The sequence below is a fragment of the Microcebus murinus genome, chromosome 8, assembly GCF_040939455.1.
Source record: "Microcebus murinus isolate Inina chromosome 8, M.murinus_Inina_mat1.0, whole genome shotgun sequence".
NCBI classification, from domain to species: Eukaryota; Metazoa; Chordata; class Mammalia; order Primates; family Cheirogaleidae; genus Microcebus; species Microcebus murinus.
In genome coordinates this window covers 63,142,583-63,170,488 of record NC_134111.1, presented here as the reverse complement: position 1 = coordinate 63,170,488, position 27,906 = coordinate 63,142,583, and the positions used below count along the sequence as shown (strand labels likewise).

General features: G+C 32.5%; 1 protein-coding gene across 2 annotated transcripts in view; it reads left to right on the top strand.

The window, feature by feature from the left end:
- The window catches only part of CALCRL (calcitonin receptor like receptor), a 104,074-nt gene that overhangs the window by 55,651 nt on the left and 20,517 nt on the right, over positions 1-27,906 (top strand). For both annotated transcript variants that reach the window (XM_012779475.2, XM_012779474.3), the window contains 7 exons: positions 7,715-7,805; positions 7,980-8,069; positions 9,159-9,251; positions 11,421-11,553; positions 13,612-13,722; positions 13,824-13,936; positions 15,359-15,450. In XM_012779475.2, the coding sequence (XP_012634929.1) occupies positions 9,198-9,251; positions 11,421-11,553; positions 13,612-13,722; positions 13,824-13,936; positions 15,359-15,450 (503 nt within the window). In that variant the 5' untranslated portion in view covers positions 7,715-7,805; positions 7,980-8,069; positions 9,159-9,197. The remainder of the gene's footprint in view (positions 1-7,714; positions 7,806-7,979; positions 8,070-9,158; positions 9,252-11,420; positions 11,554-13,611; positions 13,723-13,823; positions 13,937-15,358; positions 15,451-27,906) is intronic.

Here is a 27,906-nt window from a genome sequence, read left to right as displayed (position 1 = left end):
GTGAACTAAGCCTCTAAAATCAGTATAAGATCACCTCTCTCCAACTAGAGAAATATGTAAGAGGCCAGGCAGAATTCTTAATTTATATCTCACTTCTATCTCTCTACCAAACTAAGTGAAAATAGATGCTCAATAAATAGGGCAGGATGACTAACTGAATTTCAAGAAAAAATATTTGTTCATTTAAAATGCATTTAAGTGCTCCAAAGTGAGACAATACATGTGATTTTTATGTTCATGTTTTACCAGAATGGCAAGAATGCTTTTTCAAGCCATTTACTAATGGAAATCTTTTTTTTAAAAGCAAATATGACAATATCACTAAGAAAAGGAATTAAAAGAAGAAATCATGTGGGGAAAGAAAGCATAAATGTGTTTATGAATAGAAGTGACATACAGTGAAACAGTTGGATGGTTAAGCTAAATAACTGAATAAGCAAAATAGAAATGTATCCTTAATTATGCAAGTAAATGACTCCATTATGTGAGTCAGTCTGAGTTCTGCACTTGGAGTCAGCTCTAAGCATCTTCATGACCTTGTCCAAGTTACTTAAATTTGCATGCTGGATTTACCTGATTCATTCAGTTCAGATTATAATTTTCATGGCTAACAGAATTTTAAGTGATATAGATATTAGCAACAGTTAATGGTTATTGCATACTTAGTATGGGGCAGGTTCTTTATATCTACCAGGTAACACTTAAAATTATCCAACAAGATGAGTTATAATAAAAATTATAGGCAACATTGATTGTGCCAGGGATTAGTTGGTATTATCTCATTTACAAGTCACATTGACCTTTATTTAATGAAATAGCCACTACTTGTACACACATTTTCAGGTCAGAAAATCAGCTCAGAGAGCTCAGAGAGCATTCCAGTATTTCAAGAACTAGAGTTTGAAACTATGTTTCTTTGACTTTAGTATATGTCTTCTGACAAGCATGCAATAGAAAAGAGAACTAGATTAAAGATCAAGTTCAACATTCATTTTCCAGTTAAGTAAAGCAACAAGAAAAGAGCTGAATTGATTTTCTCAAAATTACACAGTAATTTAGGATCAGCGTGGAAAAGCACTGCAAGCTAATATTCTCCTTGGTGGATCAGTCCTGTCTTCATGTAGTTAGGGGGAAAGTATCTTCTAAAGCCTGCTGATCTCTAAGGGTTTTTTAGCTCAAAATACTCATTATACCTGGGAGCCATATTTGGGAATGAAATTCCCTGCATGACTTTAATTTCAAATGTTACAAGGGCAAAATCAAAGTACTGGCAGAACTGTCTTCTCTTTTGGAGGCTCTGGGGTTGAATCTGCTTCCAGACTCCTTCAGGTTGTTGGCAGAATTGAATTCCTTGTCGTTGTAGGACTGAAGTCCCAATTTTCTGACTGTCAGGTTGGGGGCCACTTTGAGGCCTCTTTCCAGTCCTTGCATGTGGGCTCCTACATCAGAGCCAGCAACAGTGGACCAACTCTTTCTCATGTTTCCGTATCTCTTCTGCTTCCTCTTTTGCTTCATCTCTCTGACTGACTCTTCACCCTTCCCCTTCCATTTTTAAGAGCTCAAGTTATAAATTTAGGCTTACTCAAATAATTTATGATAATGTAGGATAATTTCTTTTTTAAGATATAAAACCTAAATCATATCTATAATCACAGATTCTGGGGAATAGGGCATGGAAATATTTGGGTGCTTATTATTTTGCCTGCCACATGATCCTTCTATCTATGCTACTGGTTTTCAAATCTAACTATATATTAGAATTACCTGGAAAACTTGAAAAAGTGTGTATCCCTGGGCCCATATAAGATGAACTAAATCAGAATCTTTTGGAGTGGAATCCAGGCAATGGTTTTTTTTTTTGTTTTTTGTTTCTTTTGTTAATGACTCAGAAAATTATAATATGCTTGGAATTATTAAGAATACCTAAAAGCACAAGTTTTCTTCAACTTGATTAAATTCATTTTCTAAGTAATCTACTTAAAAAAATATTTTCTGTATATCCTCTTTCTGCAGTCACTCTGCTAGGGTTTGGATCCATAGGGATGGATATGTTGCCTGCCCTATTCTTACTGTGCTCACAATCTTGTGGCAGAAACTGACATACAAAGAAATAATTATAAGATGACATGATATGTTTTAAAATAGATATTTGAATAACTTGCTCTGGGAGTTCTGAGACATTAATTATGTCTGAGAATGCTGTAGAATAATTTTGCTTGATTTATACTTAGTAGCTTTTTAAAAAATAGTCTGGCCAGTACCTAGAGACAAAGAAATACAAGAGTGTTCAGGTTTCAGCATGGTCCAGTGAAGATGATGTAATTATATTTTGCTTCCCCAACTTTAACAAGCCAAAAATTTACTTGGGTGCTTATAAAACATGTAGATTCCCAAGTTATTCTCCCAAAGATTCTGATTCAGAGAGTCTTTGGTGGGGCTTGGCCATTCTAATATTTTCAGCAAGTTTTGGTGGTGATGCTGATGAAGGTGGCCCATGAACCCACTGTTTGAGGACCACTGTTTATACTACATCAGTGATTTGGTACCTGTTCACTCAATAGCTTAAAAAATAATGCAAGCCCCAAATGACATCATAAAAAGGACATATCATTTGAGTTTCTTATATCAGTACCAGGTCTTTAGCAAAGAGAAGCTTCTTTATATTTCAGTTTTCTTACTGCTTTACATATTAAAGGTGTGAGGGACATTCCAGGCTAGGTTCAGGTGGGTCATTAAAATCTTACACGGTCATTTCTTTCTCACTCTATTGGAAATAAAGATAATAACTTGAAATAACAATTCTAGTAAAAAGACAGGTTTTGCCAAAAATAAACAGTAAGGATAAAATAAAAGTGCTCTTGCACTCTGACAATTTTCTCAGTAACACAATCTATTCCAGATTGTGTAGAATGACAGAAAGAAGTTTCCATTTGCCATACAGGTATGGAATATTGGGAATAGAGAAAAGTACCTTTTCCTGGTTTTGATTGAGAAGTGTAGCTTGTTGAATATGCCATAAGTAAAGGAAAGCATATACTGAATAGGACACTAATTAACTTTGCTTGAGCAAAGCATCAGGTTACTTATGGCAAATAAGATATGTGTGGGAAATGCTTCTGTTAGCCAACTTTATTATGACTGAATAAATAAATGAAAAAAATATGGCCTAGGGCCTGTAAAAATCTAAGCTCAGAGATAGAGAAATAGAAGAGGAGAGTTATTTTTATTTCCTTAATCTTGGAATAAACATATACTTTTAATATTAGGGTTAGGTGACTCAACTAGAAATAAGAAGTATTATAAAGAAACAAATTCATGGAAAGTATGTGTAGGAAAAATAAAAATCTGAGGAAAAAAGCAGTTTTGCAAGGCACTGGTATTCATGTACAGGATTTATGTTTTTATGTTCTGATAAATTAGTATTGATTAAGATATATTAGATTCTAATGTTTATATAGAATAAAACAATGCTTTTACACTCTTGTATTCCAACAAGATTGCCCTTTTAAAATGTATGGACTTGGAAATGGGAGTCTATGAATAATTGTCTTGTAGGGTAGATCTATGATGGTACCAAGAAATGAAATCAGAATGGTAAGTTACATGAAGTCTTGAGTGACTAGGCAGTTATATTTCAAAAGTTATTTGAGGTTTTAAGACGTTATTTCTCAAAGTTCATTCTGTAATGAAATAAGTCATTTTTTATTTTAATGTTGAAGATGTTGGGGGCAAAAGTATGAGGAATATTTATACATAAGCATTTTCTAAAATTCTACTTACAAAGAAAATTATCTCACTTCCAGTAGCAGACTTTAATTTTGAGAAGAAAATAAAATAGTACCTATAGGATGTATGATAATAGCAGCTAGAAAGAGAAAATGTCAGTAACTACTACTAGTACTATTGTGATTACAAATTGAATTAAGAGTATAAATTTCAGCTTTCAGAGTCTGAAATACTTTTCCTACTAAACAAACCTCAGTACATGTGGAAAAATCCACTGGCACACTTAATCACTTAACTTGACCTCTTTTCATTATTTACTTGATCTCTCCCCAAAATTGCATGGAAACTATTGTATTTCATGAGGCAACATGCAGTTCAGTTGTCAGTAAATAGTAAGATTTGAAAGAGATTCAAAATGATTTGCTTAACAGCTTGAGTCAGTCAATATCAGTTGTATTTCAGCAAAGATATATTTAGAATAAGCCAAATATAGAAGAAAGAACCACTTGCTGAATCAGCCAGTTAGAGGAAGTATGCAAAGAACCAATGAGCTATACCAAGGGTTACAGTTAAAAATACTCTCCAAAGAACAATCCTGCCATTACATCTACTAATAAGAAACTCAATCTAAGTTGACTTTAGCTATGTTTGCAATGGCATTTTCTACATATCCAGTCATGATCCATCTATTATTGAACTAGAAAACTCTTAGTGAAATGGTGATTCCTCTATAACTATCACTCACTGTGTGTGTCTGCTGGCAAGGAAACTTTGATAAGTCCTTTGTAAAGTAGATAACTAAAGTAAATTGGATTACCAAATAAATTTGATATTGCTGGATTTCATGAAGAATGCAGGTATCCATATGTGTTTAAATGACTGCCACCCAAACTTGCTGCTCCATCCTTGATAAACCCAGGGGCCATAGACCCACTCCCTTGATCAGGAGTGCCATAAGTGTACACAATACAAAATGCAGTCTTGTTGCTATTAGCACATTTTCCAGGTCACTGTGGAATAGGGTGAAGAAGGAAAGCTGTAAAAGTAGAAGTATATGGTGTGAGTTGAATAAAGTCCTCTTTATTCATCCTGTCACCAATAATTATTGGTGACAGGATGACTTTGTGACCACTAAGAGATCTTTCACTCAGACACTTTTTTGGAACTCTGATTTTGAAGTCTATTAGATAAACAACAAAAATGACTGTAGTGCTGGGTGAAATGACTTTCAAATATGTTGGATTTGGAAAAACTCCAAACGTGTTTTTTGAAGCACTTTGTCTTCAATTGGTTGAGCCCATGTACATATGAAAGGTAATTTAATCTTGTCTCATATGTAAATCATCAAAGAATTGTTTGTAAAACCTATTTGATTTTCAAAGAGAATAATATTTATTTGCATTTTCATTTGCATGTTTATATATACTTTTATATGGAAAACTATGAAATACCAATGTTTTAAATATAGATTACCGATTTTTTTATTTGGCTTAACTTTTATGGGTTCCAAATTTAGTATAGTAAACTACTGTGTATTCCAATAATCCAAATAATCACAAACTTCAAAACTGAATTGTTTTCAGGATTTTATTTTGTAAGAAAGTAGACATGCTGACATTTTCTGCCCCCGTTTTCATTATCGGTACAGATTCAAACACTATCTAAAAAAAACCTTCTAATATAAGAAATGATGAGTAATATTTATGATCAGTGTTTTTCATTGTGACTTCAGGATCCTAAAGTACTTTACTGGTTCATTATCTTATTCATTTATTCATTCATGTATGTGATAAATGTTCATTAAATGCCAGTCACAAAGCATGCAAAGAAAAATAAGGCATGGTTTCTGACTTAAAAAAAACGTATCATATCAGGTAAAAACAATTTCTTTAAAACAGAAACCATATAAGCAAGAGATATTACATAACTAATAATAATAGTGCAGACCAATAGTTATTCAAAGGAAGAGTCAATATAGTTTAATTCAAAAGACTTATCATATTCTAGTTTTTTAAAATTTACTTAAGTGAAATATTCAGTTAGATTACCTCATGTCCCAAGCATCCTGAATAAATGGAAATTGTTGTTTCTCCTCTTAATGGAAAACAAATATTTATAATAAAATTATAACCAAATATTTAAATAAAATATATCTGAAAAAAGGGTTGCTGTACGTAACTGGTTTGGAATTTTTTTGTAACTTTTGTAATATATACTGTCCTTTAAATTCTAAATAGAAAAATGGGATAACTGAGAAATGTGACACCTGCTACATTGGTTGCTGTATATTTAGGGAGAAAATAGTCCAGCTGTCTGCACTAAATTGCTACCGTATTGCTGAATTTTTACTAAGAGAAAAACTGGTGATTATTAAAGGAATAACAGAGAAAAATTATGAGAAAATATATTTATAAAGAGTACACAATTGGAAAGAAAGAAATTAGTTCATTAGAAAGAAAGAAACTTTAAAGCCATATTAATCAATCATTTATTCAGCTTTAATCTCTCATTTCTTGAGCAAAAATTTTTTGAGCACTCACTTTGTGTCAGGTACTATGTTAAACACCAAATAATCAGTGATTTGCAAAAGCAGTTTTTCCTATTTAAAATAGTGAATACAAAAATAAATTGCCTTTCCATATATAGTCATGGATTGAATGATACAATTTTGCAAAATGAATAATTATAAAGAATGTGATATTGTTTTAAAAATAAGTTTAAGATAAAGTATATTCATGCATAAAGATATGTGATTTGTATATGGAATCTATAAAGTAAATGTTTATGTTACTATAACAAAGAAAGACGGATATATTGGCATTCGATTATGTTATATTAAATTACATGGCAAATAAAACTTGGCTGAGAGTAAACCATGAGTCAGGAACTGTCAGGACTCCATGACACTGTCAAAATATTTAATGATCACAACAAATAGGTAAAATATCCAATATCATTCCCTAGTTTCAGGGGAAAACAGGCATATAAGAAACGTATCTAATGATGTCTTTTAAATTGCTTTAACTTTTCATTATTTATCATTGATATGATAAGGAATTTTTTTTTTTTTTTTTTTTTTGAGACAGAGTCTCGCTTTGTTGTCCAGGCTAGAGTGAGTGCCGTGGCGTCAGCCTAGCTCACAGCAACCTCAAACTCCTGGGCTTGAGTGATCCTTCTGCCTCAGCCTCCCGAGTAGCTGGGACTACAGGCATGCGCCACCATGCCCGGCTAATTTTTTATATATATATATCAGTTGGCCAATTAATTTCTTTCTATTTATAGTAGAGACGGGGTCTCGCTCTTGCTCAGGCTGGTTTTGAACTCCTGACCTTGAGCAATCCGCCCGCCTCGGCCTCCCAAGAGCTAGGATTACAGGCGTGAGCCACAGCGCCCGGCCTGATAAGGAAATTTTTAGGAGTTATACTGTATCTGTAACTATTTTGAAGTTTCTTCAATGAAAATGTGTACAAAACCCAAAAACCATTCTTTCACCATGTTATAAATATTGGATGGCAAAGTTCTTGTGCAAAGATTTTTTTTTAAATTTATTTTTAAAGGAAGTATAATTTACAATGTTTATAGAATTATATGAATATAGATATAATAAACAGAGTATTTGCCTATATTATAAATGCATAAGGAAAACATTTTGGCTATCCTATGAAAAAATGTAAATGTCTAAAATTCAACTTTTTTGTGTGAAAACAACATAATCACTCTTCTAAAATAATTTACTCACACAAAACATACATTTATAGACCAAATTTGTTCTCATTTTATATCTATAATTTATATTGAAACATTACATGCAGTGAATACTTAATACTAAGGCAAATATGTTGTAAGCAAAAGAGAATTTTAAAACTTGGAATAGCTTAATAAAATATGATTTTAGCAGCGGTATTTACTTTGTAGTGTTTAATTTATCATGGAAATAATTTTTGTTCATTAATATAATATTAAATTATTATATCAATCAATATTTCAGGTCATGACCTCTGGATTTAAGAAATTCTTAAAGTCAATGTCGAGTATGATCCAAGAGAAAATGTGATTTGAGTCTGGAGACAATTGTACATGTAAGTATTGGGAAATTAGATTTTCTCATGGTAAAACGTAATAAAATCTAAAATGTCAACTCATTAATGACTGAATTGCAGAAACCTTGATTCATTGTATTCTATTACAACACTGTTTTTTATATTTAATATTAATACAATGCTTCCTGATATTTTGCTTATATTTTTCTTAAGATTACCCAATAATAAAAACCCAGGATAGCTGATAGAAGAGAAAATAGTATTTGGAAGATTGTAGCAGTTCAAAAGAAAAGCTGATTCTGGGTGAGTCACTGCTGAGGTCAAGTAATGGCAGACATTCTATGTGATGATTAATGGTGTGCTTTTGTTGCATGTAATCATAAAAATGATAAAACTTGTAAGCCTATGAAAAAAGTTTTAAAAATTCTTTTTCTGACATTAATTCTATAATGAAAATCATGACTGGTTTCCTAAAAGAATTAAATCTAAGTTCATAGCAATGGTAAATGTCTGTTTATTGGAATTTTTTGTCTCCTTTAAAATATAATTTTTACATACTCAGTTAAATGAATATTATATTTTATGGCTATGCCATGACAATATATCAGAGTAGGTTATTTCTGGACGTTATAGGGAGTAAACATTAGGAATTTCACCCTGGCAATATTTGTCTCTTACAATTAGGAAGCTGGTGGGTGGCATTTTAGGGATCATTTTTTATTAGATCAGAATTTTATCTACTATTAGAAATATTTTAACAGAAATATTTAACAGAAATACTTATTTGATATTGTTTGTCTCCTGTAACCTTATTTCAAAAATTTCGATAATTCTTAAGGAATCTTTTATTTTCTTATTGAAAAAGATTTGATTTTCTGTAATGAAGAGTAATTTCTATTAAATTGTAAGGACATTTTAATAATGTATGGATGTTGATTCTCAAGAGACTAGCCTGAGAACAAGTTCCCCTTGAAGTCACTAAAGAGAAAGAAAATTAAAAGTGAGATTAATACTTATAGAAAATAAAGATAAGTTTCATAACAAAATATGCTACCAAAATTTATGTTATTATGTTAATGCTAAGCTCTTTATTTTAATATTTTAATCATTTGATCCCAGTTTTGGTAAAGGCAAAGAAAGCAAGTTGTTTTCTAATTACTTAAAATCATATATGTATGAACCGTTTCTGTTTGTATATCTAATTAAATTAAAATGTATTTAATTAAGCTCAGTACTTTAAACTATGATGCTCTTAAATGTTTGTAGCATATAAGACTATTAATCAAATCTTTAATGCAAAATTATTTTATAGTTTAAAAGAAATTGTTGAGAACCATCTACGTTTATTTCATGAATATTGATCAATTATATTTCTTTCATTTTCTATTACAGTTTGATTTATATTATATAACATACTTCATTTTGGCTTTAATGATGGAGAAAAAGTGTATCCTGTATTTTTTGTTCCTTTTGCCTTTTTTTATGGTAAGCATAAACATATAATTATTTCCATTTTCACTTCTAGTATCTCTATAATTGATAAAGGTTAATAACAACAAAATTATACCGGTCACTAAATACATAAATCATTTATATTTTATATCCAATCAACACAGCAATAATTTATATCCCTTCAGGTATGTTTTCAGTCCTTTAACAGAGATAGAATGATGAGGCAGTAAGAGCATCAGAATGGGGAATATCAATGGATATAAAGGAGCAAGACACCCGAGGAAAGTAATTATGAGAGTTTGAAAACAATGGAATGACGTTATAGTATAGCTATACATAGTAGATAAAATATTTTCAACTATGCTTGTTGATTCTGAGTTAGATCTGTTAAAAAAGTGATTTTTCTATTAACGTTTTTCCAGTCTGCCAATTGATTGACATATATTGATTGAAAGGCATTTGGGAACCATGTACTGTATTTTAAATTTCCTCACCCATTTATTCAAATAAACAGACATTGGTACTAAATTTTGGGCAGATGTGTGTCTGAGTGTGCACACTGACATGCAATTCTGCATATATATATTGGGGAAGTGGGACAACAGATAAGAGGTATACAAACAATGTCCAAAACCCAATTACTCTGTTAGAGGAGTTATATGCCTCATTCATTTAATTTTATTTGTAGTAAAGTATTATTCATATCTTTCTCTGCCTCATATCAAAACAGTGACTGTACACTTATTTCACAAATATAAGAAATCGAGAGACATACTGTCACCTAACTCAGTGTCAGCAAATAACTTTCCTGTGGTGTTTCCAAGCAAACCCCACAAAGATGAAAGTAAAAAAAACTGAAGAAACAGACAGAAAACATAAATGAGAAAGAAAAAGAAAAAGACTACATTCCTATTTAAAAATAGTTTCAAGTCTAGCTGCAGTCCAAATTCTGCACTTCCTAAATGCTATCTTTCAACTGACTTGAATTCAGGAAACTGGACTCCCATTTCCTCAGCTCATACTTTCCATTGAGTGTGTCAGTGAGCTGCACAGAACATGGTTCCCTGTAGGTAGTTCTGTAACAGTTACCAACTGATTATTGTAATTTATGAAATTGTGACCCTTTTTCTTGAATCCATTCAAGACAGTGTTAAAATCTGAGTGTTTATTCCAAGCAGGATTAAAAATGATGTCGATTTATGCAATCCTACAAACTTCATGAGAAGAACAGGAGCTATGTGGTTTTAAAAATATCAATTCTCTTGATTTTCTAAATTTCCATTTATTACTTGTACATCACCACTCATATAGATCCTTATTTGGCCATTAAAACAAATCCAAGAATGAAGAAGCTGAGGTTAACTGGTGAGCACATGATGGTGAAACTTGAGTGGTGCCACAACAATGAGGGAATGTTATTATTTTGACTTTATCAAGTTCAACTTTCTGCTAGAAAACAGAAAATCAAGAATGAGGGGACAAAAGAAGGGCAGGTGTTTATGAAAGATAGTTAAAAGAAGTAATGCAAAAATGAGAATAGGTTGAATAGAGGTTTATTCAGGCTTCATTATAAATCAGGAAAAAATCATGTAGAAATTAAAGTAGAAGACAAGCTTAAAATAGTGGTAGTAAATTCGAAGAACACAAATAAATAACTTTTCCAAAACCTTTATTGATGTGTATACAATAAAAATTGTATTTACCAAATCATAAATGAATGTGCCATTATTTTGATTATTAACATATCATAATAATGGCAACAAATTTTGTATGTTTTCCATGTGCCAGATGCTATCTCCATGCTATTTCATACTATTTTATAATAAAGCACAGGCTTGCGGGGAGGGGGCGGTACATATCTTGCCTACATTCACAGAGCAGATAAAAATGTTGGAACAGATTTTACAGTACAGCTGTCTACAGAGGGTTAGGGATGTCCTGGAGCCAACTACCACAAACTTCCAAGAGCCAACTGTACTTCCCAACTCTGCCATTGGTGATATCTTGTTGGTTGTTTGAAACTGGACATGGTGGGGATATTTATACCATGGAAATCAGCAAACAGTACAAATTGGAAAATTTTCTCCAGAGAGACAACTTACCACTCAAGTACATCACTGCACATGCTGTTTTCCAGTGTAACAGACTGCCTCTGCAAAGACATTTGCACAGTACTGAAGTTGTTGTTTTTAAACTCATTAGATTCTTATCAGAGCAGAATCAGAAGAAAGCCCTGATGACTTCACTGAGTTGGGGGTTACTAGAAATAAAATCATGACAGCTCAATATGAATGTTACCAAAAAATTATGCAAGACCCCATTCAACAAGCAGAAGGTAAGTGTAACTATTTAATTCTGAATGAATTTCACATATTTTAAAAAGAAAACTACCCCCATTATATGATTCTGAGTTCCTTAGGTCCATTACTAAAAATGGGTTCATTGCTAGGTTTTCTGGTAGGTATGAAATTTTAATTATTTATTTGTGAAGAACATTTTATGACATCATGTTATCTTTTTAAAAAAAATCTAAGAAAAATAGTGACAATGATCTGTTTAGTATCATTCTTTTTATGGCACAAAGATATTTAAAATCAAATAAATGTTAATATTAAAACAAAGACACGTCTTTAATTAAATCAGTGACAGTTGACCTTCAGTTTATGTAGTTTGTATTTCCACAACCTGCTTGATCAGAGCTTGCATAATAAAATGACTCCAAAAATATTTTTTAACGTAATACACATACTTTGCATAGTACATTTGGTAGCAAAGCTAATGACTTCTCAGTGCTTCTGTTTCCATTAAGATATTTTTTGCTTCTTTTGTAACATTTATTGAGCGCTTACTAAGCCCTGGACATTTATCTAGATGCCAAAGAAAAAAGATGAGCAATATAAGTAGACTTGACAGATTAGGAAAACTAAAACAAATCCTATATCTTATCTGACAAACCTCAAAGACAGGATTATCTTTAAAATATAAAATGTAAAATTCACAGTGAAAAAAAGCAAAATATACTCTTTAGATATTTCTAATTTTTTTAATTCTTCCAAATAATCTAGATGTATCTAAAAATAGATTTTAAATTTAATTGTTGAACAATAGGAATCTCTTTGTAAGAGTTTCATAATAAAATATGTGGTAAAATGAGTTCAGGATCACTGCTTAATACCTCTTCTTGAAGCTTCATAATGCACTTATAATTTTAAATACTCTAAAAAGTCTTATAATAAAGAACTGTTTTTGTTTTAACTTGGTGTCTCCAAAATCCATCTGACCAGAGAAACTTTTTAAATGGAATGCCTAGTCACATCTCACTAAAATGCTTTAAAACACACTTTGAAAACCTATAGACCTTACAATCTGTCATGCTGCCAGTGCTGTAATTAATTAGATAATTTCTTTTGGAGATATAATATGGACAGATTTGAGAGGCTTTCTAGAACTGTATCAAGAAAAATTTTTCTGATAGGCCACAAAAATGTCTTTTACTTAGTAATATATGAATGCAAACTATTTAAATAATTGTTTGAAAATCACAGGAGAAAAAAATAAAATTATCTAAAGTGTTTTTGTTTTTGTTTAATTCAAATTATTTGGCCCTTCAGGCCATTGGAATTTTGTTTTATTTTCATAAGGGCTAGATAAATTCTGAGATTGCTGTGCAAATCTTTTAAAAACAATAAACATCTCATTTAGCATTCAGGATTCTATCTATATCTGACAAGTTAAAAAATTATTTTCTCTGATTATAGACTGTTATAACATTGGAACATTGGTTAATTTCTCTATGCCTTTTAAAAAAACTTTATATTTTTTTAATTTAAGAGATATTTCTTTCATGTTGGAGAAAAACATGAGATATTAAACAATCTACTTCATTTGAAAAGAAAAGGATCAAAGAGTTAGAATTTGCTAGAGAGGACTGAAAAATAATCTTTCAGGGTGAAAATGGTAGAATGAGAAATATTGTACTATTATTTGTTTGCTTCCAAAAATACTTATACCCTGCCCTAAGGGTACAGTTTCTAAAATAAAATGTGTTTCCAAGTTCCCATGTTTTTTGAATTTCAAGTGTAAGGACACTAATTACTATTTTATAGTTAAGGACAACCAGCAGGGACTATTTGATTTATTAAAAAATAGTTACCTTTGAGAATTAGAATTAAATCTAAACTTTATATATATTTAGATATTTCTAAATTTAATTTAGAAATTAGGCATTCTAATAATTACTTGGTAAAGAAGCCAGTGATAGCTATAGATTTTTTTTTAGTATGATATCTGCATTTTCAGTAGACAGCCTTTTTTCTATGTCAGTGTGAAACCACCTTAAGACTTTATGTCTTAAGAAGTAGTTAGTTATCCCTAATTTTTAATTCCCCCCAAGGAGTTTACTGCAACAGAACCTGGGATGGGTGGCTGTGCTGGAATGATGTTGCAGCAGGAACCGAATCGATGCAGCTCTGCCCTGATTACTTTCAAGACTTCGATCCCTCAGGTAAAAGCAGAAATTTATTTACATATCTCCTTGACAGCTATTTAATAAGCTCTAGATTAATTACATTGTTGTCTTCCTTCTTTTCCCTTTTAATTTTAAAGAAAAAGTTACAAAGATCTGTGACCAAGACGGGAACTGGTTTAGACATCCAGCAAGCAACAGAACATGGACAAATTATACCCAGTGTAATGTGAACACACACGAGAAAGTAAAGGTACATAATAATTGTGAATTTAAATTTAATTTGCATTGTCTGTGCAGGCATTTAGTTGTCCAATATAATACTGGAGAAAATTCAGTCAGCGTTCCATTCCCTTATAAACCTTTTCATAATACAATTTGAGAAGAAGAATGAAGAAAAATAACTGTGGAAAGAATTATTACTGATTTTGTCATTACACGGAGGAAGCAATCCTGTTAGGTAACAGTGGATTTACAAGTCAATGTCTCAGTATTGGGGTTTCAAGTTTTCCAAAGAAAACATACCTTAAAAGTGTCAGAAGAGGAAAAACTTTCATTTGTAGTAGAATTTCTAGAATTACTTCTGAATTTGTGCTCAAATAAACAGGATGAATTCAGCAGGGTTTAAACATCCCTGTCTGGTCCCTCAACAGAAGACTTTCATTCTGACTGGCTGTTAGGTCACTTGCGTTCACATTCCCATTTTTAATGCCACATATTAAAAGTCAAAGTTAATCACAGTTTGTCTCAATAATAAAGCTTCGATAGAAAATGCTCACATATTTCACATGTGTATATTTAGAGGCGGTTTGTCACAGTGATTAAAGCTGTGAATCCTGATATCTGACTTCCTGTTTCTGCCCCTTCCTAGCTGTGTGACCTGGCACAAGCCATTTAATATCTCTCTGCCTCAGTCCCTTCATGTGTACAATGAAAGTAAGAATAGATTACACCCTCGTGGCTTTCATAGGGATTTACCTAACATAAGAAAAATACTTAGAAGATTAGCAATATAGTAAGCACTTGATAACTTCCAGCTATCATTATATTTATAAACCAAGTATTCTATGCTTCCTCAGAGAAGAGTTTGAAGAGAATTATAAAAATACACAATAATTTGTAGGATACAAATAAATAGAATGCAGATGAATAAAAATAAAAGAGAAAAAAGTCAAAACCAGTAGAAGGAAGACATTTGTACAGATTATAAGAACTTATAAGTTATTCTACTGAGAGTCAAATTTGCCAAAGGAAAAAGAGAAACCAGTGGGGAAAAAACCTTCTGTGGTATTTAAGTCTGAGGAAAATAATTCATCAAGTAGCATTTGATTTAAGGTGCATAAAATATAAAATGCTAGTGTCATATATTATACAGTCTGGATCAATGAAAGTTTTACTTTATGGATTTAAAATTTGACTTCTAATTTTTTAAACAAAAGAGCATACAATTTGTAAATTTTGATGTGACTTGATAAATTTCCCTATATATTCTTCGTTCCAGATGTTTTCAAGTATTTATTTGTTTGCCAGCTAATCATTATAAGGCTAGGCTGTCAGATCACATGTTTTTAAAAATAAAATATATTCCATTGTATTTGAGCTTTTACACATGTAGGATTATAGATACTCATAGTATTGATATAAGTCTAATTTTCTTTATTTGTACAAATTATAGACTGCACTGAATTTGTTTTACCTGACCATAATTGGACATGGATTATCTATTGCATCACTGCTTATTTCACTTGGCATTTTCTTTTATTTCAAGTAAGTATATGAAAATATTTTTAAAATTTACCAGTTGTCTTTGGTGAATGCAGTGTTATGTGTATGTTTATGTCATGTGCTGACAAAATATGTGAAATATACATTATTTATAATATAGGTGCTTAAAATAAATTAAAATAAGTTGCTCTTAGCTTTATAAAATGTGTAGAGATTGATGAAACATCTTAACTCCAATTTTCCAAAACTAGTGGGCATTTTAGAACAAAGTCATATAATAAGAAAGGAGCCCAAACCAATCTATAAACATAACTGTATTTGTTTTGAGAACTATCAAATATTTTAGGCCTTAATTGAATGTTCAACATTTTGATCAAATTTAATATCAGTATACACATGCATTATAGGAACTTGAGTTTTTTGCAAATAATAGCAATGACATTTAATATATATTATTGAAAATATAACCTAAATATATTGTGGTTAGGTTATTTATTTTTCCTAGTCATCATTAAAAAGGTTAAATTATACTTTCAATTTTACTTGAAATTCATTTCTTTTGGGGGAGGAGGAGTAAACTCCAATTTCTTGAATCAACCAATCATCAAGTGATTTCTAAATTTATAGAAAGGTAAATTCCTAATCATGCATATACTATTTTATGCCTTAACATGGTTTTCATGATTTTGATCACCAACAATAATTATAGAATGCAGTGTGACGAGGGTAAGTAGCTATATTTCACTGAATCTTCATCACCATTGTTGTCCTTTTCTTCATAAGCATCCACAGTTATCTTGGGTATTAGCAGCTACAGAACTATCTGGAGTAGCAGCACATGCAAATAAGCCAAATCCAGAAATTATCATAGAGTTGGATTTTCAGTCCATATGTAACTTAAGCACAAGTTTTTAGCCCATAGTCCATGAAATATTCAGAATTATAGAATAATAAACCAACCAATCAACCATTATCTCTCATGGGCTTAAAATCACGAGATTTAAAGATTGCATCAGAATTGCCATTTTGAAAATCTGCCCTTAAGAATCAACATCAGTTATTATTATTATTATAAATCTGCAAGAATAATTTTTAATGGCATCTTGTTTTATTACATTATCTGGACACTATTAGAAGATAACAAAATCTCACTCTAAATAAAGCAATTAAATATTTGTGTACATGTTTAAATATGATATTTTCTTTTGTAAATTGTGTTCAAATGTATTTAAATTAGTTGGAAAGAGTTTTCATCCTAAAACATGGAAAATATTCCTTGAATAATTAAATATACTATACTACATTTTACAATAAGCTGCCAAGTGTTCTTGCTCACAACTAACTGCCAGTTCTCAGTCATTGCCTTGGTAATTAGTAAGTCACATCAGTTGCTTATTAAAACTTCATGCCTTTACTCTTGAATACACTGTTAGATTACACAAGATTTTTAAAATAACTGCTATATTTAGAGTAGGTAAATTTCATTACGATTTATAATAGATTAAAAATATCTATTCTAAAGAATGGAAAATAAGCCATTTCCCAAAGTGATAATTTTTAAACACAATCCTCAGATGCAAAGTGATATGTTATTTATGCCAACTGATGAAATTGTTGATGTTAATTGGAAAAATATGACAATAAAACTGGGTTACTATTTAAGTAAGTGAACTTAAAGATACAAAATGAAATTAAAACTTCAAATTCTCCTTTAGTGTAATAAAGCAACCAAACAGTTTAAGAAATAGTTCATGTTTTTCTCTATTCCTGTAAACAAAATATTTATAATTTAAAAATATAAGATGTCTAAATTTGAAAGTATAGCCTCCTGACTCTTATAGCTGATGCATTAAAATTATAAAACTGAGCCACCATAGTTAGATGAGGATGAGAAATGAGGACCTCTTGAGCCCAGGAGTTGGAGGCTGCAGTAAACTATGATTGTGCCACTGCACTCCAGCCTAGGCAGCAGAACAAGACCTCGTCTCTTTAAACAAATTACAGAACTAGTTGCCCTAAACTCTATGCAGTACTCCAGAACTCAGATTTTTAGATCATGAAAATTATGTATCCATTACACACACAAACATACAGAAGTAATTTAAATGTAATTAATATTAACTAAGTTTTTTTTCACATGAAGAACCTTATGACTATGACTGAGTATAAAGTAGATTAGCCTCTACCCTAAGGGCATAAAATATAAATCATAGGGGTTTCAAGACTGTCTTACAAATATTCTTGAATAAAGAAGTGACAAGGTTAAATATTTTTAACCTCAGGAAATAGAATGGAAACCCTATTTTAAAACAAACTATAGTCTTCAGAAAGAAGATCTGTGCTTAAATTTGCAATATTTTTTAAAATTAGAAAACAATATAAACATGTTAGCAATTTTTAAATAAATAAAAGATGTAAACACACCAATAATTCTAACATCTTATCAAACAATTTCTAATATTTTTCCAGTTTTATTTCATATTCATTTGTTTCTATAGTTTTAATATTGCAGTATATAAATTATTGCAGTTATAAATTATTTTAACTATTTTCATAATAGTATTATATAGCTTTTATGTTACTAGTTTTTAAAACAATATTATGTTTAATAGGTTTATAAGTTTATAAGTTCATTAAATAATTTCTCTATTTTTGAGCATTAACATTGCTTCTATTTTTTTCTAATAAAAATATTGCAATGGACATTTTCAAATATAACTTTTCCCAATTTTATACTATCTTTTTTTTAGACTGCATACCCAGAGTCTTAGGATCTCTTGGTCAAAAAGTATATATCTTTTTATGGGTCTTGAAACACATCATCTCAAAAGTATCTCAAAATCAACATGTTCAATACAAACTCTTTTTTTTTTTTTTTTTTTGAGACAGGGTCTCACTTTGTTGCCCAGACTAGAGGGCCATGGAGTCAGTCTACCTCACAGCAACCTCAAACTCGTAGGCTCAAGCTATCCTTCTACCTTAGCCTCCCGAGTAGCTGGGACTACAGGCATGCACAACCATGCCTGGCTAATTTTTTTTCTATATATTTTTAGTTGGACAATTGATTTTTTTTTTTATTTTTAGGAGAGACGGGGTCTCGCTCTTGCTCGGGTTTCGAATTCCTGACGCTGAGCAATCCGCCAGCCTCTGCCTCCCAGAGTGCTAGGATTAAAGGTGTCAGCCACCGTGCCTGGCCTCAAAACAAACTCTTAACTTCCACCCCCTCCTAACTCAAAGTTGGTTTTCTTTCAGAGTGATCCATCTTTACAGATGGCACTGCCAGCAATCCAGTTGTACTAGCCAGAAATTTAGGAGCAGTCTGTGATACCTTTTTCTCCTTTTCCCTCCCTGTCATTCTTTCCTCATACCCTATGGACTTAACCTTTAGAAATCGCTCCAATATTTGCAGCATCTTTACTGCCATCAACAGCAGCCTTGCTTTATCTAGACTTAACAAATTCACCTTCTGTCTTAATAAAGACAGATTTGAAACAATGCAGCCAGAATAATATTTTCAAAGATTTAGATCAAATATAGATCTGATTTTATCATTCTTTGCTTTAAAATTTTTAGACATCCCATGTCTAAATATGAATTACAATTCATATAAAATCAAAATCATTATTGTACCCTACATGTTCTCTTTGCCTCCTCCCTAGCCTTATTAAATGTATTAATTTTTCAGATCTAACCTTTAGCATAAATTTTCTTAGTGAAATATTGCTGAATTGCTTACTGTAACATTTCTGAAACTGCAGTTAAAGACAATGGACATGGGGTAAAATTTTAATTACCATTTGGAAGACCACCATCTCTGCAAATTAAAAACAGATACAGCTGAGACCCGTCAGATTAAATGGTCTCTTTTTATATTGCATGTCAGAAGCCAAAATATCTAAGCCCATTAAATTTTTGAAAGAGATAAAGTTAAGAATAGCTTATATTGCATGCCAAAACCAGTAGTCAGAGAGAAAACAATAGTCTCCTAGAATTCCAAGCCATATGGTCCCAAACAAGTTTGAATTTAGCAAAGTCCTGAACTGAGTCCATAAAGTCAAATGCAAAATGAACAAAGCGTCCTCATGTGAACGAGCCTAAGATTTAATAGAACAAATGCTCACTTGTGAACTAATGAGGCAATAGTGAGGCTGCCAAGTGAAAACACTGTTGCAAGCCAGACTACACCAATAAATGTATAGTATTCAATCCTAAACCTCTAATCAGACCACTAACTCACCTGGTTCACTATGTAAAAGGAAAACAGGATGTCCTAAGAATTCTCTTATCAGGATGGTGAAGAAATTGAAGAGTACAACATCAACTGATCAGCGGGTCAAGATGCCAAGGATATTAAGACAGGAAAAAACAAAATATAGGGGGCACGATATGTGACTTAAAGAAACCAAATGACTATAATTTGGAATGGTTTGCATAACAAGGAGAGAAAAAATATTTAACTCAATTAAGAAAATAGCTAACAGTTAAATAAGATGTTATGAACCACTGATTGATCTTCCTGTCACTCATGGTTTTCAGACAGAAATTAGATGTCAATTTATTAGGAATGTTGAAATGAGTGATTCCCATATTGGGTTCAAAGCTGGACCTGAAGATCTCTAATCTCCTTCCAAGCCCAAGAGTTAATGATTAAAACAGTAGTTTAGTAAAAAGGATTATAATGAAAGTTATTTTTTTAATCAAAATACATAATCTCAATATCAGGAAAGTTAGTATTTGTTAAAGTATTCTGCAAGCTAAAAGTAATCTACACAGATCAGTTAAATTTATTATTGATTAGAAATTGAAAGAAATCAGGTTCAATATATTTATATGTATATTAATGTATGTTTTATTAAAAATACTATTCAATTGATATTCACAGGTAATTTGAAATTTTAATTGAAGGACTAAAATTGGAAACCTCAGAATTAGTTTACTTCATCTATGAAAAAATTCTTTTTTAAAACTAAAATTATGTGTATACATACTAATTAGCTTTAAAGATGCAATCTATAGACACAGTACTCATCCCAAAAGAGATGCCAGAAATTGTGTTGTCCCAAATATGGTCCTCATTTTAAAACAAGAAAACAAGTTTTTGTAAAAAAATAAAGATCACTGTATGCAATAAATACATGTATTTGTTATTAATATTTGCTAAAATCTCCATGCTTTAAAAAAAAAAAGACGCATGCTACATAGACAAAACCTTTTTAAAGCAAATGAGTATCTTGCCAGTATAAGAAATGTGGTTCTTGGCCTCTACATAAAAGTAGAAATATAATTTTCAAGTCATTACCTTGGTTATATCTAAAGTTTATACCAAAAGTACGATTAACTATTCTCTGTAGTAAGCTAAAAGAAAAACACAAATATTTCAATGGTGAGTTAGTATGATAGGTAAACACTTGAATTCAGGTGCAATTTAGTTTTAATGGATAGTAAAAGACAGTATTAAGACGTGGGATATGTTCAAATCTTGTCATCACCATTTACTAATAGTAAGGATTTAGCTGGATTCTGCTTTTAAATAAGGCTCAGTTTTGTTTTTGTTTTGTTTTTTATAATGGGCTGTGATGTTTTTTACAAATACTGGGCATTGTGGACTCACACAGTACCTGGCACTTAGGAACCTCTCAATAAATGATAAGAGCTACTAATTTTCTCATATCAATCATATAGGCACATAGACTGCACTTATGAGATTATCCAACATTACCCTTATATAATAGTAATATAAGGTAAAAAACAAACAAACAAGTGCTATTCCGGAGCTACGAAGAGCTTTGGGAACACAGAGGAAGGAAAGACTCATTCTGACTCAGAATCAGAAGTTTCCTGAGGTTATGCTCTCATTGAAACAAACTCTTCAGTGATGGGTACAATTTCAACAGGTAGAAATTGTAAACCTTAAGCAATGCAGACGCTATTTAGTTGAACACCTAATTTTACATATTTTCTAATTAATTAGCTAACTTCTTCAGGGTTTCTCCCCATCCATATTCTTCCTATTTGGCTTAGTTATTTTAGTTGATTTTAATCATCTTTTAAAAATGGAGATTTTGAACAGGAAGAAGAAAAGCTACTAATCATTTTCCTTTGTTATTATACATTCGCAGGCCTTACGTAAAACATGAGAAAAAGCACTTTAAATACTTTTTATATGTCTAGACATCATTAAAGGAGAGCGTATTCTCTAGACAGGCAGAACTGGTCTCAGATTCCACTTTTGTCCCTTACTGGCTGAGTAGCATGAAGGAAGTTCTTTTGTTTCTCTAATACTCAATTTTATATCTTTAAAATGCAGGTTATATTAGTATCTACATCATAGATTTGTTATAGGCCTGAGATAATAGTAGTATTATCAGTGAGATGCAGTCTTAAGCAGAGTGTCTAGTTCAGAAGATGCTATCTATTATTGGCATTTTTAGCACTCTTTCTTATCCATCTGTTAAAAGATTGTAATACAGATATTTAGCCCTGGTAGCGATATTATACCAGTAGTGTCAGGTTTTAGTCTGAAATGTTGGTTCTTGACGTCCCCATGGCCAAAGAATGACGAGACATGACAAAGTTAGGCAAGCAAAAGATGTGGTTTACTGAGGAGGGAAAGACAGTATTATAAGGTAAGAGCAAGATACAGGTTTACAGAGCAAGATACATACATGCAGAAAACAACCAGACCCACTGTCACATCAAAGGGAGAGCAAAAGAAAGGGTGCAAAAAAGGGGACAGTTATGGTCTGCATCTGGTTTTATAGTGCCTGGATTGGGACCTCCCTTGTGATTCAGATATCGCCATGGAGCCACATTGATTGGATACTTGGGAGTTGCATGACCTGAGTCTGACTACACATGCGGGTTGTTCTAGTTCAATTTCCAGACTCTATGGTACCTATGGTGCTTGGCCTGTGGGCTAGAGATTCCTCTGCATTCTTTTGCAGCTGGGGTGCTGAGTTATGATTGGCAGATTCATAGGGTGTTTCCTCCTCCTCCATGTATGGCAGTAGCTCAGGGCAGGATTAGGGTGGGACAGGACCAAGATGGGGCAACAGCACCCACTTTCATCCCTAGGAGACCCAGAATCCCTGGTTATTTACCTAACAGTAGGATCTTTAAAAATCAAAGAACATGACTTTTAGTTTTAGATATACCACATTTACAAAGAAATTGTTATAATGTTCATGTAGAAAACTAAGTAAACATTGAACATCTTTTATAAATCAAATTAATAATGTATAATAATTATGTCAGAAGAACCTATGGTTAAGTAAATCAGTCAAAAGTAATAAGATTTTTTATATGACCACAAGATACCACATAGCTTACTCCATACTTGAATCCATATTGAAGGAGTTGTTGTCTTGGAATTTAGATATTTCTGATATACACTCTGCAAAACCATCTACTAGAAAATCTACTACGAGTAATGGAAAGAATATCACCGAATTAGCTTTGTGAGAGCAGGAATCATCTCAGCTTTGTTTCTTTACACACTCCAGGGTTTAGTATAGGATCTTGCACATAGTAGGCACTCAATAACTTTTAAGGAATGAAGACATAAACTGGCTTCAAAGCTTACTTCTAGGACTGACTTTACCATGTGTTATCTGGAGCTTTCAGCAAGTGGCTTGAGTTTGTTTGGCCTTTGTTTCTCCATCAACAAAGAAAAGCACTAGACTACCACTCTTAAAGTTCTAATCAGTAGAAACATCTGTGTAAAGAAGGTGGGAGACTCTCCAGCCAGATCCAAAGAAGACCAGAGCCTCCTCAGAAAAAGCTGAATTTAAATGGTTCATGAAGCATGTTCTCTTGTAGAGTCAAGGGCAACAGAAATTATCAGCTTTATTTCAACTAATCTGAAAACAATTCCCAGAGAAGCTAGTGTTTTACATAAAATCATTGTGTACAAAAATATCTATCAGCATATACTTTCTGCTTCTTAACCCAGTTCCTCATACAGCAGTCCTCTTGCTTAGTTTTTGGTATAAGAAATTTCCCCCCACCCAACCCCCACCCTTTAGTAATTGGGGGTCACTGATCGACCCTGATAACAACCAAGAACCATACAAAAAGTTGATTTAAGGAACTGTTTGTTATTTTTTATTTACAGAGAGATAAGTTTACTACCCATCCATGATTTAAATTAGAAACAGAGGACATGAAACACCACTCACCAGATATACTTCAGTTTTATATTAGAGCCAATTAAAGGAAATAGAGCAAGGGATAAAAGGGAAACGAACAGAAAGGGAGGGTAAAAGAGAAAGAGACATGACTTTGGGGTTTGCCAAGCCCTGAGAGGCAATGACTTACTCATAATGATCCTTGGAAAAACAAAGCAGAACGCTTTAGATAAAAAAAATAAAATAAAATAATGAACTTCACTGGAATTAGTTACAAATTAGATTTTAATTACTGTTTAAAATCTGAGAGCATAGCAAACTTTGCTCTTACTTTCAACCCAGACAAAAGCCTCCATCTTCTTGCAGATAAAAGAGAGCATATAACATCTGTCTTACTTGTATAGAAAAAAAAAGTGGTTTTTGTTTTTGAAAGAACATCTTTGTTGACATTATGGACACTGATTCCAAACAGTTAAAAGCCAAGTTGCATATTTGCAATTAGATAGACAATAATATCTCTTCTAGGTATTTGCCATAGGTCCCAAGTAAAATTCAGCAAAAAAAAAAAAAAAAAGGTCTCTATCCAGTGAGTAGGCCAAAATATTCTCAGTTTAACTTATTAAAATAGCCTTTCAGTACTTGTATTTCTGCTTTTCTGGACTAATTACCCAGATTCTTACTTTTTTTTTGTGGATTATATGTGGCCATATTTAAACAATATTGTGAACTCTTTAGTTTCTTCATAGTTGTCTTGAATTAAATCAAGTATAGTTGTATCATTAAGTTACAACTTTTTCTTGAAAATTATGCATGATTTAATCTTTAAATCATATTTAAATGCAATTAATTATAATATTAAAATAGTGAAAAAAATCCTACATTGAAAACTGTAGAGTTTGCTCTACAATTCATTGTAATGTACCTGTTTTGGCAACTTTCACTTAAGTAGTTTATTTAAAACCTGGCAACTTTGTAACTGTCAGAGATTTGACAAGTGCTAATTTCAAAAAGAGTCATCTACAGTTTTCCTGAATAGTATACCTGCCCCTGCCTACCAGGCTTCATCCTTGTTCTCTTAACTTATGGTACATTCATTCCTTGTAAATTTGTTATGCACTGTGGTCCTTAATATCTTATTCTGTGGCATGTATTTCAGAGTTCCTTCAGCTTAACATTGGATATTGTTTATTTAACAATAGTTTTTCTTATGTGTTATTAGACCCTGCTCACTGACTCTATCTCCAAATTAATGAATTTTAATAAATGCACTAAAAGTTCCATCCCCCTCACACTGAATGTGGTAAGAGCTTAAAAATGTAAGTGTCAGCCGGGTGAGGTGGCTCACACCTATAATCCTAGAACTCTGGGAGGCCGAGGCGGGAGGATCTCTCAAGGTCAGGAGTTCAAAACCAGCCTAAGCAAGAGCAAGACCCTGTCTCTATTATAAATAGAAATTAATTGGCCAGCTAAAAATATATATAGAAAAACTTAGCCGGGCATGGTGGCACATGCCTGTAGTCCCAGCTACTCGGGATGCTGAGGCAGGAGGATCACTTGAGCTCAAGAGTTTAGGGTTGCTGTGAGCTAGGAGGATGACACCACACTATAGCTGGGGCAACAGAGTGAGACTCTGCCTCAAAAAAAAAATATATATATATATATATATTGCTTGGAAAACTTTTAGAATATGTCCACTATAATTATATAATAAAATAATTGGATTTCCACATTAGAGTATCAGATTTGAATAAGGACACAGTAGCACAAGAAGTAATAGATTTGCTTTAACAAAAACCAGTTGCTCAGCTGGGCGAAGTGGCTCACACCTGTAATCCTAGCACTCTGGGAGGCTGAGGCGGGCAGATTGCTTGAGGTCAGGAGTTCGAAACCAGCCTGAGCAAGAGCGAGACCCCATCTCTAATATAAATAGAAATAAATTAATTGGCCAACTAATATATATAGAAAAAATTAGCTGGGCATGGTGGTACATGCCTGTAGTCCCAGCTACTCAGGAGGCTGAAGCAGCAGAATTGCTTGAACCCAGGAGTTTAAGGTTGCTGTAAGCTAGGCTGACACCACGGCACTCACTCTAGCCTGGGCAACAAAGCAAGACTCTGTCTCCAAAAAAAAAAAAAAAACTAGTTGCTCTATAAGATCATTGCTATTACTGGCTTATGAAGGAGAGTGCCAGGTATGGAAATATACATACACTAATTATATTAGAGAATTTGGACTTATTTTAAATAATGTGTATATTTAAAGTTATAAATCCATGCTAAAAATCACATATTTCTATTCCTATAGATTTTTTTTTTACAAATATGCAACTTTTTAATGAGTACAATTCATCTTTTTGCTTAAAAAATTAAAATATAAGTACTATTTAAGCATTCCTAAATTTTCATGGAAATAGAATGACAAATCATTTTAACAAAGCTGATGATCCATTGCTTGGTGTAAAAATTATAGTTATTTCATTAGATTAAAACTTTGTCATCTGAAATAGAGAATAAAAATAAATAACATTTTTCTCTCAAAAGTCATACAATGTTTTGCAATTTGGTTTTCCATTCTTGCAGACATAGTTTATTTTCCTAGACCATATCCACAGATATGACTATGTATGAGGAGAAAGTCAAAGTAAACCCTCAAAACTGTAGCATCCTTTTAGTTTCGGAAAAACAAAAATCAGGAATTACTGGATATTATGCTGCTAACATTTGCTGATGGAACATTAAGATGTCAAAAACTGAAAAGTTCTTAAATTGAAGAGATGGGGATAAGAAAAATAAAGAATAAAATAAATAATTTTATAATAATTGACCAAAAAAAAAAAAAAACCCAAGATGCAACAAAAAGAGTATGAACTTCATAATAAAAAATTCATTTGTAAACTATGCTCTTTGACTTTCATTTTCTTTATCTATAGAATGGAATAAAACAATATACTTTTGCCTGAACTGAGTCACACTGTCCGTTTTTCTTGCTCCTCAAAAACATTAAGCTCAGGACTTTGACTCAGGGTATCTTTGCTTGGAATACTTTTCTCCTCTCACTTCTCTTGTTTCTGTTCTATCTTGAGTATTCCCCTCACCCTGGCCACAGTCTTTTTATTCCTTAATCCTGTTTTAATTTCTAAAAAGCACATACCACTATTCAGAATTACATTATTTCATTTATGTGCCTACTTACCTTCCACTATAAACGACATGAGATTAGGGTCCTTTTTTGTATTATTCACAACTGTTTCCCCAGTATCTAGTAACAGTGCCCAACCCTCCAGGAAAAAGGTGCACAGCAGGAGGCCAGAGGCCGGAGGTAAGGAGGGAAGCCCCAGGCACCTACAGCCATGACCCATCGTCACATCACCGCCCAAGCTCCGCATCAGATAGGGGAGGGCATCAGACCCTCCTAGGACCATGAAACTGCAAACTGCGCACACGAGGGATTCAGGTTGCGAAGATCCCCATGAAAATCCAACTTCTGATGATCTGAAGTCTAGCTGAGGTGGTGACATGCCTCCCTCCTCCATCCCCCTGTCCATGGAAAAACTGTCTTCCACGAGACTGGTCCCTGGTGTCAAAAATGTTGGGGACCGCTGCATCACTATACATTAATAAGTAGTAAGTGAGCAAATGAATAATAAAGTTGATAAAAGCCTTATTGCTTCCTTAAAAACTTCAACATTCCAATTCAACAGATTACATAGTAATACTATGACCTTGAGAAACTTACTTTGGTTTTATTAAAGAATAATGATACTTAAAGAAGTTGTTGTATTTAAAGATAATGACTGCAAAGTGCTTATCTCTGTTCCTGGGATAGTCTAAGTTCAAGATATGTTGGTTGCTATTTTTATAAATTTTACTGCTAAAAAGGTATGCATTTGTTTGTGTGTGTGTGTGTTTGGAGTCCAAAAATCACAGGGGTTCAGAAAGACTTTCTTCTCTTGGTTTCCTGCCCATTAGGAAACCAGGAAGAACAGTCATATCACAGCAGTTCATAAATGGAAGGAAATCAGTTGACAACACAAAATGACAATGAAAGTTCCATAGGCAGCCCAGTACTCCTATGTTACATTAAATAAGCAGCACACACAGGCAAAGGCAAGGGCAGGAGGGAGCAGGATGGAGGAAGACACATCATTTTTCCTCCAGAGGGACTTTCCAATTTGAATGATTGAAAGCTGTTTCTACAGGGTGTCCCAAAAGTTGCAAAAGACAGGGAAAATGGCAAATTGTAGCTAAATGTACCTTTATTTACAAAATATTCATTATAAAATTTTCCTTTGTATAGGGGCTTTTGGGACACCCTGTATTCTAGCCAAATGGGTCACCAGCAGCCTCCAAAAGAGAGCTATTAACAGAGGTTA